This window comes from Leopardus geoffroyi, chromosome B1 (assembly GCF_018350155.1).
Source record: "Leopardus geoffroyi isolate Oge1 chromosome B1, O.geoffroyi_Oge1_pat1.0, whole genome shotgun sequence".
Taxonomy (NCBI): Eukaryota; Metazoa; Chordata; class Mammalia; order Carnivora; family Felidae; genus Leopardus; species Leopardus geoffroyi.
This window is the reverse complement of record NC_059327.1, coordinates 24691692-24703775: the sequence shown is the minus strand read 5'-3', so window position 1 is coordinate 24703775 and position 12084 is coordinate 24691692. Positions and strand designations below refer to the sequence as shown.

The following is a 12084-nucleotide window of genomic DNA, read 5'->3' as shown; positions in this document are numbered from 1 at the left end:
TGACATGTCCAAGAGAAAATTCTTTCCAGCATTCTTACTATTGATATAAATGTCCAAGTGGTGAGCATATGTTTCTGGAATGTTTAATGTTTGTCAGCAGTTGGGCAGGGTTTGTCTTATTTTAGGGGAGCTATGTCATAGGTCGATTAATAATTTCTTATGTCATTATCGCATTCCCAGCAGATTTGATAGGATATAAGACATTTCTGGAAAAGTGACCTGAGCATGCCAATCATAACAACTTTATGCAGCATTAATATTTCAATGCGATGTATAAAGAAAGAAGAGTTTGCCAGAAACACAGAATGCTCTGTTGTCATAGAGTTTGAGCATACTGATCGTTGGCTGTCAAGTCTTTGACTTCATTTAAACTAACTTATGACACGTTACTGATCTAGTTTGTTAGCAAAACCACAGTTTGTGGAAACCGGACTTTGTTTTTTCTTTTTTCTTTCCCCCCCCCCCCCACAAAGAGTTAGAGATTGTTTTCTTTCCTCATTGTACATAGTCCCAGTTGAACATTGGTTTTGTATGAGGAGAAGTGCCATTATAGATTAATATTATATCAAAAGAGGAGGAAAGATGTTGTCCAGTCCACAGGGAGTTTTCAATGCCAATGACCACGTTGCATTTATGGAAGAAATTATATTTGTATTTACATCAGGATTGTAAACCACTACATTGTGGGAAGAACTTGGGGAAAATCCTAAGGATAAGACAAATTTTGGCCAAGAGTCTACTAGCTAAGCCATGCTTCAAATAACTCTACTCCAATCTTTGCTTCTCTCACTTGGAAACTTCTAAGGGGATTGTGGCATCTACAGGAGTAAAGGAGACTCACCATAAAAAGTAATTTCAGCTATTGGTTCTTTTTAGTTCAGAATTAAAGAAAAGTTGATACACCTAATGATAGCAAATGTGCCAGGGTATTATTTTTATAAACATATTTGGGGGTAGGGCATACTGTTGTCTTTGGAGATGTAAAAGGGTCATTTTTAATGCGTGATTCATACCACTTTAATTATGATAAAATATACTTTTTGAAGGGCAAAAGAAATAAGTCCAAATAACTGACATTAAATAAAGTATTGTTACTTTCTTCCTAAAAATTAGAGAACACTCATCAGCTAGGCCTTGAACTATGAGCTATCTGGTGGCTATTTAATTCCAACTAAGGAAAGTGAAACCAATTCTGTCTTCAACACAATTCCAAAGAGCATAGTTCACAAACTATGATAAATACTATTAGTGAAATGAATAGGTTATTATATTCTAATTTTTACATATTCTGACGTTCCCCCCAAGAAGATAATCCTTGAGTTATACAGCTACACTATAGAGCAAAAGAAACATCTACATATCTCTTTAATCCTAGCAAAATAATAAGTGATAGAAACAAGGATATTTATAAAATTCCAAAAACCAGATAATCTGTGCATGTGCCTTACCTTTCTTTTGCGAAGTCTGACCGGATTATCTGTGGGTTCCTGGGTGGCCAGAGTCTCCTTTAAGTGTAAACACTGCATGCCATCTTCTGAGTTGACCTTTGGAAGACATTTGTTTTGATGTTCTAAGAAACCACTCTTCTCTAGGTCATTTTCAGCTGACATTCCATCAGGGCAGGAAGGAGGTTGCAGAAGGCAGCTTCCAGAATCTGCTTTTAATAATGGCAGTCCTCTGCCCTTGTGAGGAATAGCCAAGAACTCATCCTGTACTACACCGCAGGTGTTTCTTTCATGTTCATCTTTAGGGAAGTCAAGTTTTCTTCGTTGCTGAGCAATTACAGCCGAATTAAGCAATTGCTTCTCAGGCACAATATCTTTCACATGTGAAGAGTCACATGCATTTGTTTGGGATGCATCTTTTACTTCACTTAAGCTTATATCATTACAAAGCTCCAGGCTTTTACTTGTAGTGTCAACAGGTTTTTTCCCCCTCTTTTCTTCTACCAGTGCCAAGTCAGCTCCGCCAGCCATTCCCCAGGAGTTACTTTGGTTACCTTCCATGACGGGCAGTGTCTTTACTAAGGAGCCTGCTCCTCTGGTAGTATGTTGGTCTGATATCTTATGTCCTTGCGTAGTTAAAATTTGTTTATCATCTGTAACATAGGGATCGGGATCGGTATCCTCGTCAGACATGTGCACTAGTGTTTCCGTGCTGGCCTCCAGAGAAAGAAACTGATCTTCACCTTCGGGGCTGTCATTTTCATCCACCTCCTTTGAAATGTGACCCATTGGCCTCCCAGGAAAGTCTCTCAGCTCTGAGCCATGGCAGCAGTCTGGCAGTGAAACACACTTCTCTTTGCGATCCACATTTAAAGTTGCATCTTTTTCCATACTTGCCTGGGAGCTGTCAGCTACTAGTCCATGATGGCATGCTGGGTTATAATCATCAGAATTAAAAGGCTGCCCCATCCATTGGGTCACATGTTCTTCCCAGCTTCTCTTTCTGATAGCTACAGACATGTCATCGTAGTTTGACAACAGACTGAGAGATACGTTCCATGTGACACTGAAGGAGATGGAACTTGAGGAGACATTACGTCATATGCGCGGACCGAACAAGAGAGCGAATTTTATCATTTTGCCACCTATGAAAAAAATTTAAAAATTTATATATAGTTTAGGATAATCATTCTAGAGTCAAAATGTGTCTTGGAAAAGAGAGCGCTTAATCTGTGCTATGAAAGATTAAGTAAGGGAATTTACAAAGCTTCTTTCCATAGATTTAATGATGTTATTTCTTTAAGAAGTAGCCTAATATTAGAAGAAAACTTCACCTGTAATATTTCTGGTCAAAAAACGTTGACAGCATTTGAAAGGCAGGTGGATTGACTGACCTATTAATGAATGAAGACGTAAGTCCTGAGGGTGTGACACTCCATTAAGAACATATTTGCCTTGCAGTACTTAATAGAAATCACCAGAAGAAACTTGTTACTCTAGCTTACATACTTTCCTGTTTACTTTTGTGAAACCAAGTTCTTACAGAAATCTATTTGTTGCTTGGTTTGAATTGCAGCAATGGCCACCAGGAGCTGCTCGTGTAAAACGTGAGCTACAGAGACAGCATGTGTAATGGACTAGTCTGTGAAAGAGCTAATACAGAGGCCAAACTACCAGGACGTATTTACTCCAGGGAGAGACTAAGAAACATGGAATAATCTGGTTTAGCTCCTATTAACACATAATTCATAAGAAAATGGAACACAGACCACTGGCCATGCCTTAGGACAAATACATTTACAGTCATGCTATTACTGCTACTACTAGGTGGCAAGCTCATTTTGTTGAGACGTTAAATAACTTGCCCAAGGCAATACATCCAGGAAGCACGCCAGGATTTACACTAGGCCCAGGTTCTAAGGCCCAAATTTAGATAGCCAACAAACTGTACTGTCTCCATGGCATGAGATTCTACCTGGACCCCTTCCCTCCACATACATTTAGTGTGTACAAAATCTAAACTCCTCAGGCAGGAACTCAGAGAACCAAAAAGAAGATGTGAGCATGATAAAACAATGGGTACAATTCTTCAGAAACTTCAGTCTCTTTCTTTTTGGCTTCTAAGGAGTTTCGTTTGTATACTTCTATTAGACTTTAGCCATAAAAATTTCAGTAAACCAGAAAACCAGGCATAAGATAGGGTAGAATATAAATACATTCCAGGTTTCCATCTCCTTTTTGCCTTGAACTATTCAAACCCCTTAGTTCAAGGAAACAGATTATACCAATGTAAACTGAACTTTGCAAAAATGACTAATCCAAATGTTGCCCCAAAATGAAACCAAATTATTGGACCATAAAAGAAAAATCCCATTCAAAAAGTAGACACTTCTCGTTTTTCCTCCACACGAGAACTGTCAGCACATAACATGGATTGGCTTATTGATTTCAGCCATAAACAAGATTAACTACTACGCTGGATGTGGGTCACTTCAGTCTATTGAAAAGGATTCTGAGTCCCTACCAAAAACTTCAGGCTATCCTGACTAAGCACTTGCCAGAAAGGTAAATATTCCCATCCTGTGAAGACCAGCAGACTTATTAAGGAATGTACTAGAATTTGGTACCCTAGCCTGACCAAATATCTTTCTGGATACTATCTGGTTCTCTCAAAGGCCTGTGACCATTTGAAATGGTCAGCATGCACATTTTCCATGTTGGCATTCATTTTGCACTCAAAAGAAAATATAAAGTCCCTGAATTCCATGCATAAGTCATTATAGTGTGGGAGGCTACGGAAAGTGGAAAAAACGCATAGATGCAGGCCAGAAAATTTCTGCTTTCATGGGCAAATTTGGGTTGTAATAGGGCGGTTCTGTTTTAGATGCTTTCTTTTCTTTATTTTTATCCAGTGTAGAAAGAGCAGGCTAACTTAAGAAATGCAAAGTGGTATTACTGTGTCATTCCTAAACCACATTTACATTTAAGTTGAGACTAAATTCTGAATTCCTTTCTTTTACTTAAAAGAAATTGAGTTTTATTAACTCCTTGGGGGACAGATTACATAAAAATTTTGCCCCTAGGACCTTATCATAATATTAATTTATTTCACTTAACCTTGGCAAATAGGTAAGTGTTTTTATAATGTCAAAGGAAGATAGTTCAACAACTTCTGAGGCCATCTAGTTGCGAGAAGAGATTGTAAATTAGGTAGATTGAACACAAAACATTAACTCCTGTCCTGCGAATCTAGGTTCTTTGGACATTTCCAAATCATTCTTGTGAATGTACAGTGTCTATATATTTTTAAGACATAAAATTTCATAATTATCATTATGACTATCATCACTACATTTTGAGTGCTCATTCCATATCCTACAGTCTGATAGATTTTTTAAAAATTTCTCTCTCCAGACTTTCTTATTCACACTTCCTATTTCAATTCTATTTATAAGATTTATAGCTATAATCTGCCTCTACGATCTAAAGGCTGAAGAGTATTAAGAAAAAGTAGTGTTGGATTATTATCAATTGCATCTGAGCATACTGACCTCATTTTCTAAATCATCTGAATTGACTGGAACCCATCCTATAGATGGAGAAGTCTTTGTAAAAGACCTGATTTTCCCCATCAGCCTCCTCAGCAGGCTGCTTTCCTTAATATGATATTTCTAAATACTAGTTATTTTGCAAATTTCTATTTAATATTTTTTGTAATCTTTTTTGTGCAATTCCATTCAGAATGAGCTCAGCAGCTGAGGATTTGGATGAAGGATCTGGAAAAGTATAGGTCATTGCAGGGTGTTGATTTTACGAAGTGAATTTCCATGGGGATTTTTCACTTCTTAAATGCATGTGTTCAAACACCACTGCATTAATATTACAAGAGATTCTATGTACTTCTAATTATGTAACCATTTTGGAAAATGTTTGTAAAATGTCCAAATTTGCTTTTTGTGATATTAGTGCATAGGGTGTTTAGACACAATTAATTTCAGATTTATTATTTGAGCTAATTTTGTAACACTTAACCATTCCTTGACATAAGCATTTTATGCCATACAGTATTTTAAAGTTAATTGAAATTAAATATAATTTTTTTTTATAATTTTAGAGAGAGGGAGAGAGCACGTGTAGGTTGGGGAGGCAGATGGGGGGAGGGAGGGGGAGAAAGAAAGAGAGAGAGAGAGAGAGAGAGAGAGAGAGAGAGAGAGAGAGAGAGAGAGAGAGAGAAATCCAAGCAGGCTCCACACTCACCGTGGAGCCTGATGTGGGGCTTGATCCCATGGCCCTGAGATCATGACCTGAGCAAAAATTGGGAGTCAGACACTCAACCAACTCAGCCATCCAGGTGCCCTGAAATTAAACATTATTACACTAAACAATAACAATTGGAGACCTTCTAGTTTGAGAATCACTGACCTATATCTGATATCAAATGATCATGTTCTCCTTTGTACCTGCTTCTGAAATAAACACATACTATGTATTTTGGCCTGGCAATTGTCCTTAGAAAAGAAGAACCTGATGATAATCACCATTGCTCATTCTATAGCCTGAGAGAAGGTGATGCAAATAAGGCACTTGTGTCTGAAATCAAGGGTGCAGCATTGAGGAACTGACAGCAAAGCTACCTGGGCAAGTCTTCAATACCTGTTTATTTAGTGCCCAGGGGCCACAGACACCTCGCTAAACATTAAGAATATAAACCTAAATAATATATTCTACCTTTCCTAAAGGAACTTAACAATTTTATGGAAGAAACTCACGTAAAGAAAAAAAAAAAAATAAGTCCCCTCATGACCACAGATACCAGGTAAAGTTTAACATAAAACAGAAGGTCATCAGTTTCTCCCTCCCTGTGTGCCTGCCTGCCTGCCTGCCTGCCTTCCTTCCTTCCTTCCTTCCTTCCTTCCTTCCTTCTCCCTCCCTCCCTCCCTTTCCTGTCCCTTCCTCCCTCCCACCTTTCCTCCCTTCCTCCTTTTCCCCTTCCTTCCTCCTCTCTTCTCTTCCTCCCTCCCTCACTTCTTCCCTTCCTTCCTTATAAACAGTGAGTGGTATGGGGATGGTGTAAATGTTGGATAGGGCTTCTAGAGGAGAAAACTAGAGGAATAAGGCCCTCTGTAGTAAATTTCCTGCCTCCACAACATCCAGATCAAATGGGAGCTGAGGTTCAGAGTTTCACTATTCTAGAATCACCTCCTTCAAAAAGATAGCAGGGGCAACAATAAATTCCAGACAATTACTAACAACTTGAAAACCCATTTGTCATCTTGGAGGGGAACCACATTTCTCAGGTGCATTCAGAGAAAATTGAGGGGAGAGATTTAACAAATTTGTTTTCAGAAAATTTTGCAGACCCAGGTCTTCAGACACAAGGGAATTCATAATGTATGCAGTACTACAAGGAATAAAAATAGACCACAGCAGAAAACATTATTGTGAAATTTCAGAGCTTTAGAGTTAAGCAAATGCACATACATGTTATCAGAGAGAGAAAAGAGATTATATACTATGTATTGGGAATCTCAGTGGTGTTGGATTTCTTAATAGAAAAACTGGAAACAAGACAGGCAAATATATCTTCAAAATTCTGATGAGAAATTATTTATACCATAAAATTATATGAGGAGACTTAAAATATGTCCCCCCTCTTCTCAAGAAGCTACTGTAGGGATAGTTCCACCTAAATAAGAGAATAAATAAAGTGGAAAAGACACGGCAACAAGGGAGTCAGAAATTCAACACAAAGATCAGGGAATGGAATTTTCAGGATGAAATTTATGTAGCAGGCCTAGCAAGCAATCATTTCAAATAAATCCCAAAGTTCTCTACAAGAGATGACTCTAAGGAAAAAAAAAATGGATATAATACATTATATGAGGTATGTGACCACATTGAGAGGGTTTTACAATAAAGTCAGCCAATCTAGGTGGAAGAATTAGTAATAATTACATAGAAAACTAGAAAAATCAGTTATTACCTCCAGGAAAAAGAGATTTAAAAGAAAAGAAATATAGTACACTACTTGGCTTAGCTGTGAATTTTTTGTGTGGCCAAAATAATGCAAGTAGTAAATACTGACTTAATAAAAAATTATGAAAGCAACTATTTTTTGGAACATAGCATTTTTGTAGGGGATGGGGTTAGAGATGCTGGGAAGAATAGCCTCAGAGAGCTAACTCTTTATTTCCCAAAATAGGAAGTTAACAGATAATGTCTAAAATGGAAAAAAGAAATAGTATAATCATGTTGTTTAGAAATATGGAGGTAATAGGAGAAACAGCTAAAAACAATTAAATTGTTATGATTCGATGTGTTATTTGCTTGAAATAAAGAAAAATTTCTGAATCTCATAAAGCATGTTAAATAATAATCTAAATTTAATCTAAATTTTAATATGTCCCAGAGCAGTGATTTTTTAAAAATTTTTAAATGTTTATATTTTAGAGAGAGAGAGAGAGAGAGAGAGAGAGAGAGAGAGAGAACGTGAATGGGGGAGGGGCAGAGGGAGAGGGGGACAGAAGATCCTAAGTGGGCTTTCTGCTGACAGCAGAAAGCCTGATGCAGGGCTCGAACTCACAAACCATGAGATCACGACCTGAGCAGAAGTCGAACGCTTAACCAACTGAGCTACCCAGGTGCCCCAACATTTGTTTATTTTTGAGAGAAAGACAGATACAGTGGGAGCAGGAGAGGGGTAGAGAGGTAGACACAAAATCCAAAGCAGGCTCCAGGCTCTGAGATGTCAGCACAGAGCCCAATGTGGGGCTCAAACCCATGAACCATGAGATCATGACCTGAGGTGAAGTCAGACGCTTAACGAACTGAGCCACCTAGGCGCCTCGAGAGCAGTGATTTTAAGATTGAGTTGATAGGTAAATATGATTGCAGTTCCTCTACAACACATCCAATAGGGCCAAACTATTCCCTGTATTCCCTTCCCCACTCACAATACTACTCCCTCACAATTACACATATATCTTTTTTCATTCCTTTAGCACAATAAAAGTGCCAGTTTGGGTATTTATTTTGGGCCAATAATGTCATGTAGTTTTCTATAAGATTCTTAGGTGGTATTTTTTTAATGGCCTTCTTCCTCCTTTGACTCTTTATAATTTTTTTTTTTTTTTTTTTTTTTTTTTTTTTTAGAGAGAGAGAGAGACAGACAGAGTGCAACAGGGGAGGGCAGAGAGAAAGGAAGACACAGAATCCAAAGCAGGCTCCAGGCTCCGAGATGTGAGCACAGAGCCTGATGTGGGGCTCGAACTCAAACCATAAGATCATGACCTGAGCCCAAATCGGATGCTTAACTGACTGAGCCACCCAGGCGCTCCCTCCTTTGACCCTTTTAGGAACTTCTGCCATTCAGGACAAATATTCTTGGTAATCCTCTTAGCTATAGCTCTCTAAAATGTTATCTGAACAGAAGTTTTAAGATACAGAAAACAAGAAGCGCCTGGGTGGCTCAGTTGGTTAAGTGTTCAACTCTTGATCTTGGGTCAGGGCATGATCTCACGGTTCACGAGTTCTAGCCCCACATCCAGCTCTGTGCCGACAGCATGGAGCCTGCTTGGGATATTCTCTCTCTCTCTCTCTCTCTCTCTCTCTGCCCCTGGCCCACTTGTGCATGCATGCACGCTCTCTCTCTCAAAATAAATAAAAAACATTTAACAAATCTTTAAAATTAAAAATTAAAAAATAAGATATAGAAAATAAGCTGTACATAACCTGAACTGAGTAAGTGCATATGAAAAGAGGAATTCTTCATTACACTATTTTCCAACTTCTCCTGGACATCTCATTCATAGTACTTAGAAAATGACAACTTTTCCTGATTCAACCCCTTAAATGTGGGTATCTCATTTTATCCTTTCAGAAACAAATGACGTATATAGACATAAATATATACACATATATAAATAAAAATTTAAAAATTTTAAAATGTATGTATACATACACACACACACACATATGCATGCACACATGATTGACTTCTGGGTCATTTTTAAATACCTTCACACAGATTTTATGTATTTACTAGAAACTAAAGACATAATACAACTGCCACTTTCTCTTTATTTTTCTACTTTTTCTTTAGATGTCCACAGTTGCTTCTGGTTTCCCTTAGGGTCTTTCATATTAATTACTTACCCCATGTTAAATTGTAGGTCATGTTGTCCTTCTAGAACTTTTTTTAAAGCATATATAAGAGTAATATCTACCATACGGCATATTCTCAGCCATTGTGGGAAAGAAGAGAAGAAATGAGGGGAATACTCTCCTTTTAATTAAAAGCAGTTTCAACTCTCTAAAATGTACTCTTTAAAGATAAAGAACGCATCTGAACCAAGAAAAGAACATTGCTACATTGACCTACTTTGTTGCTAATATAAGGGTCAAGTCTGTGAAACGGAGTGACTGGGAATCTGAAGATCCTATCACGATATCAAATCTTCATGTCTCCGAGCCTACTTTCAGGGAGTCACATTTGCAACTAGTAAATGCCCCCGAACCACTTACAAACTGAATTAGACAATTAGAACAGAAGCAACAACACAGACATGATCACAACTTAATAGAGTTTTTCACTTGTAGGCTCATTAATTTCAAAGTAAATATTGATTACAGTGAGAATTTGCAGAGGCCAAAACGAAATTCATTTTCTTGATGAGGCTGTCAAGGAACAAAGTATCTAGCAAACCAAGTGGTGCGCATTTGGGCATCTTCCTACTGCTCTCCAACTCAATGATAACATGAAGAGGAATGCTTTTCATTGCCAAACTGATGTCTCATATTCAAGATGCTTAGAAGCAGTAAGAAAGCGTAGGCAGATATGACTCTTCTTAATTCCTTCATGTAAATGCATGAACAAAAAGCCAAAAAAGATACCACGTTTTAAAAAAGCATTTCTATGACTCTAGTCAGGGGTTGGAGTAGCCAGATTTTAGTAAAAGATAATTAGCGCTTTTCCTTTAAAATATTCATTCTGTCTGATCCAAATCTGACAGGGCTAGTAATAGACTGTGGGAGAGAGAGATCTTTAATAATATGATGTGTGAATTTATCTCCATATGATTGGATGCAGATTTTCTTTCTTGAGTAGCAATCTGTGTCCCAATTCTTCACAAAATAATTATCCATCTACTTCCACATATTTTGTCAGATGTTGGAATTTACTCATTATGCCTCTTAGCTGTTTGTGGAAAACAAACTCGTATTGAAACTCTTTATTGGTAAATTGCTTCATGAAGCTTAAAATATTATATATGAGATAGCTACCATGCATTTAGGCTGTCTAGATATCATAAAAAATAGTATATTATAAAATAAACCACCTATAATGAACCACGCCAGCGGAATAAGTACTACATGACTTTTTCCGAAAGACACATCCAAGCTTCCATCAGTTTTGGGCTTTAGAAGAAAACTGAAGAAGCAGGTACCCAATTTAAAAACATTCTTTTGGGGCGCCTGGGTGGCGCAGTCGGTTAAGCGTCCGACTTCAGCCAGGTCACGATCTCGCGGTCCGTGAGTTCGAGCCCCGCGTCAGGCTCTGGGCTGAGGGCTCAGAGCCTGGAGCCTGTTTCCGATTCTGTGTCTCCCTCTCTCTCTGCCCCTCCCCCGTTCATGCTCTGTCTCTCTCTGTCCCAAAAATAAATAAAAACGTGGAAAAAAAATTAAAAAAACAAAAACAAAAAAAAAAAAACATTCTTTTAATACTGACCTATTTTTCATGTGTATCTCAGTTTTCCTGAGCTTGGAAAATTTTTTCTTATTCTTAGCTTTCGGGGGCCAAAGGTTCCAGGAGTTAAGTAAATGTGAAAATTAACTCTGTCAATTCACTAGAAGTCAGTCCATCATTAAAAAAAAAAAAAAAAAAAAAAAGCAGATTTCTAAAATTATAAATTATTATTCCTGTGGTGCCCTATTTTTACCTTCAGGTTCCTGCTATGTAATGCAGCCTCAGTCATTTCTTTCCTTCCTTTCCTTTCCTTCCTTCCTTCCTTCCTTCCTTCCTTCCTTCCTTCCTTCCTTCCTTTCTTCCCCTTCCCCTTTCTTTCTTTCTTTCTTTCTTTCTTTCTTTCTTTCTTTCTTCCCTTTCTTTCTTTCTTCCCTTCCTTTCTTTCTTCCTTCCTTCCTTCCTTCCTTCCTTCCTTCCTTCCTTCCTTCCTTCCTTCCTTCCTTTTCTTTCCTTCTTTCCTTCTTTCTTTTGCAGGGAGGGGCCCAGATACTGGCAGAGTGTGACTTACTACCACTTTAGAGCTCAGGTCAGCCAGGTCTGCTGATTCTCTTAATGTTTTCTTAAGTAACCCACAGGCAATTTGAGGAAATTGTGGAATACTTCATAATATTTTCCTGATATCACTAAGACCTTTTTGAGGATAACTGGTTTCCAAATGATTCCAGAATTAGGAAGATAAAAACAGAGAGGGAGGCAAACCGTAAGAGACTCTTAAATACAGAGAACTGAGGGTTGCTGGAGGAGTTGCTGGGTGGGGGGGGGGGATGAGCTAAATGGGTGATGGGCATTAAGAAGGGCATTTCTTGGGATGAGCACTGGGTGTTATTTGTAAGTGATGAATCACTAAATTCTGCATCTGAAACCATTATTACATTATATGGCAACTAACTTAGA

General features: G+C 38.0%; 1 protein-coding gene across 8 annotated transcripts in view; it reads right to left on the bottom strand.

Moving 5' to 3' along the window:
• Positions 1–12084, bottom strand: part of DLC1 (DLC1 Rho GTPase activating protein) — a 483787-nt gene that overhangs the window by 409541 nt on the left and 62162 nt on the right. For all 8 annotated transcript variants that reach the window (XM_045455325.1, XM_045455318.1, XM_045455352.1 and 5 more), the window contains one exon: positions 1449–2590. In XM_045455325.1, the coding sequence (XP_045311281.1) occupies positions 1449–2465 (1017 nt within the window). In that variant the 5' untranslated portion in view covers positions 2466–2590. The remainder of the gene's footprint in view (positions 1–1448; positions 2591–12084) is intronic.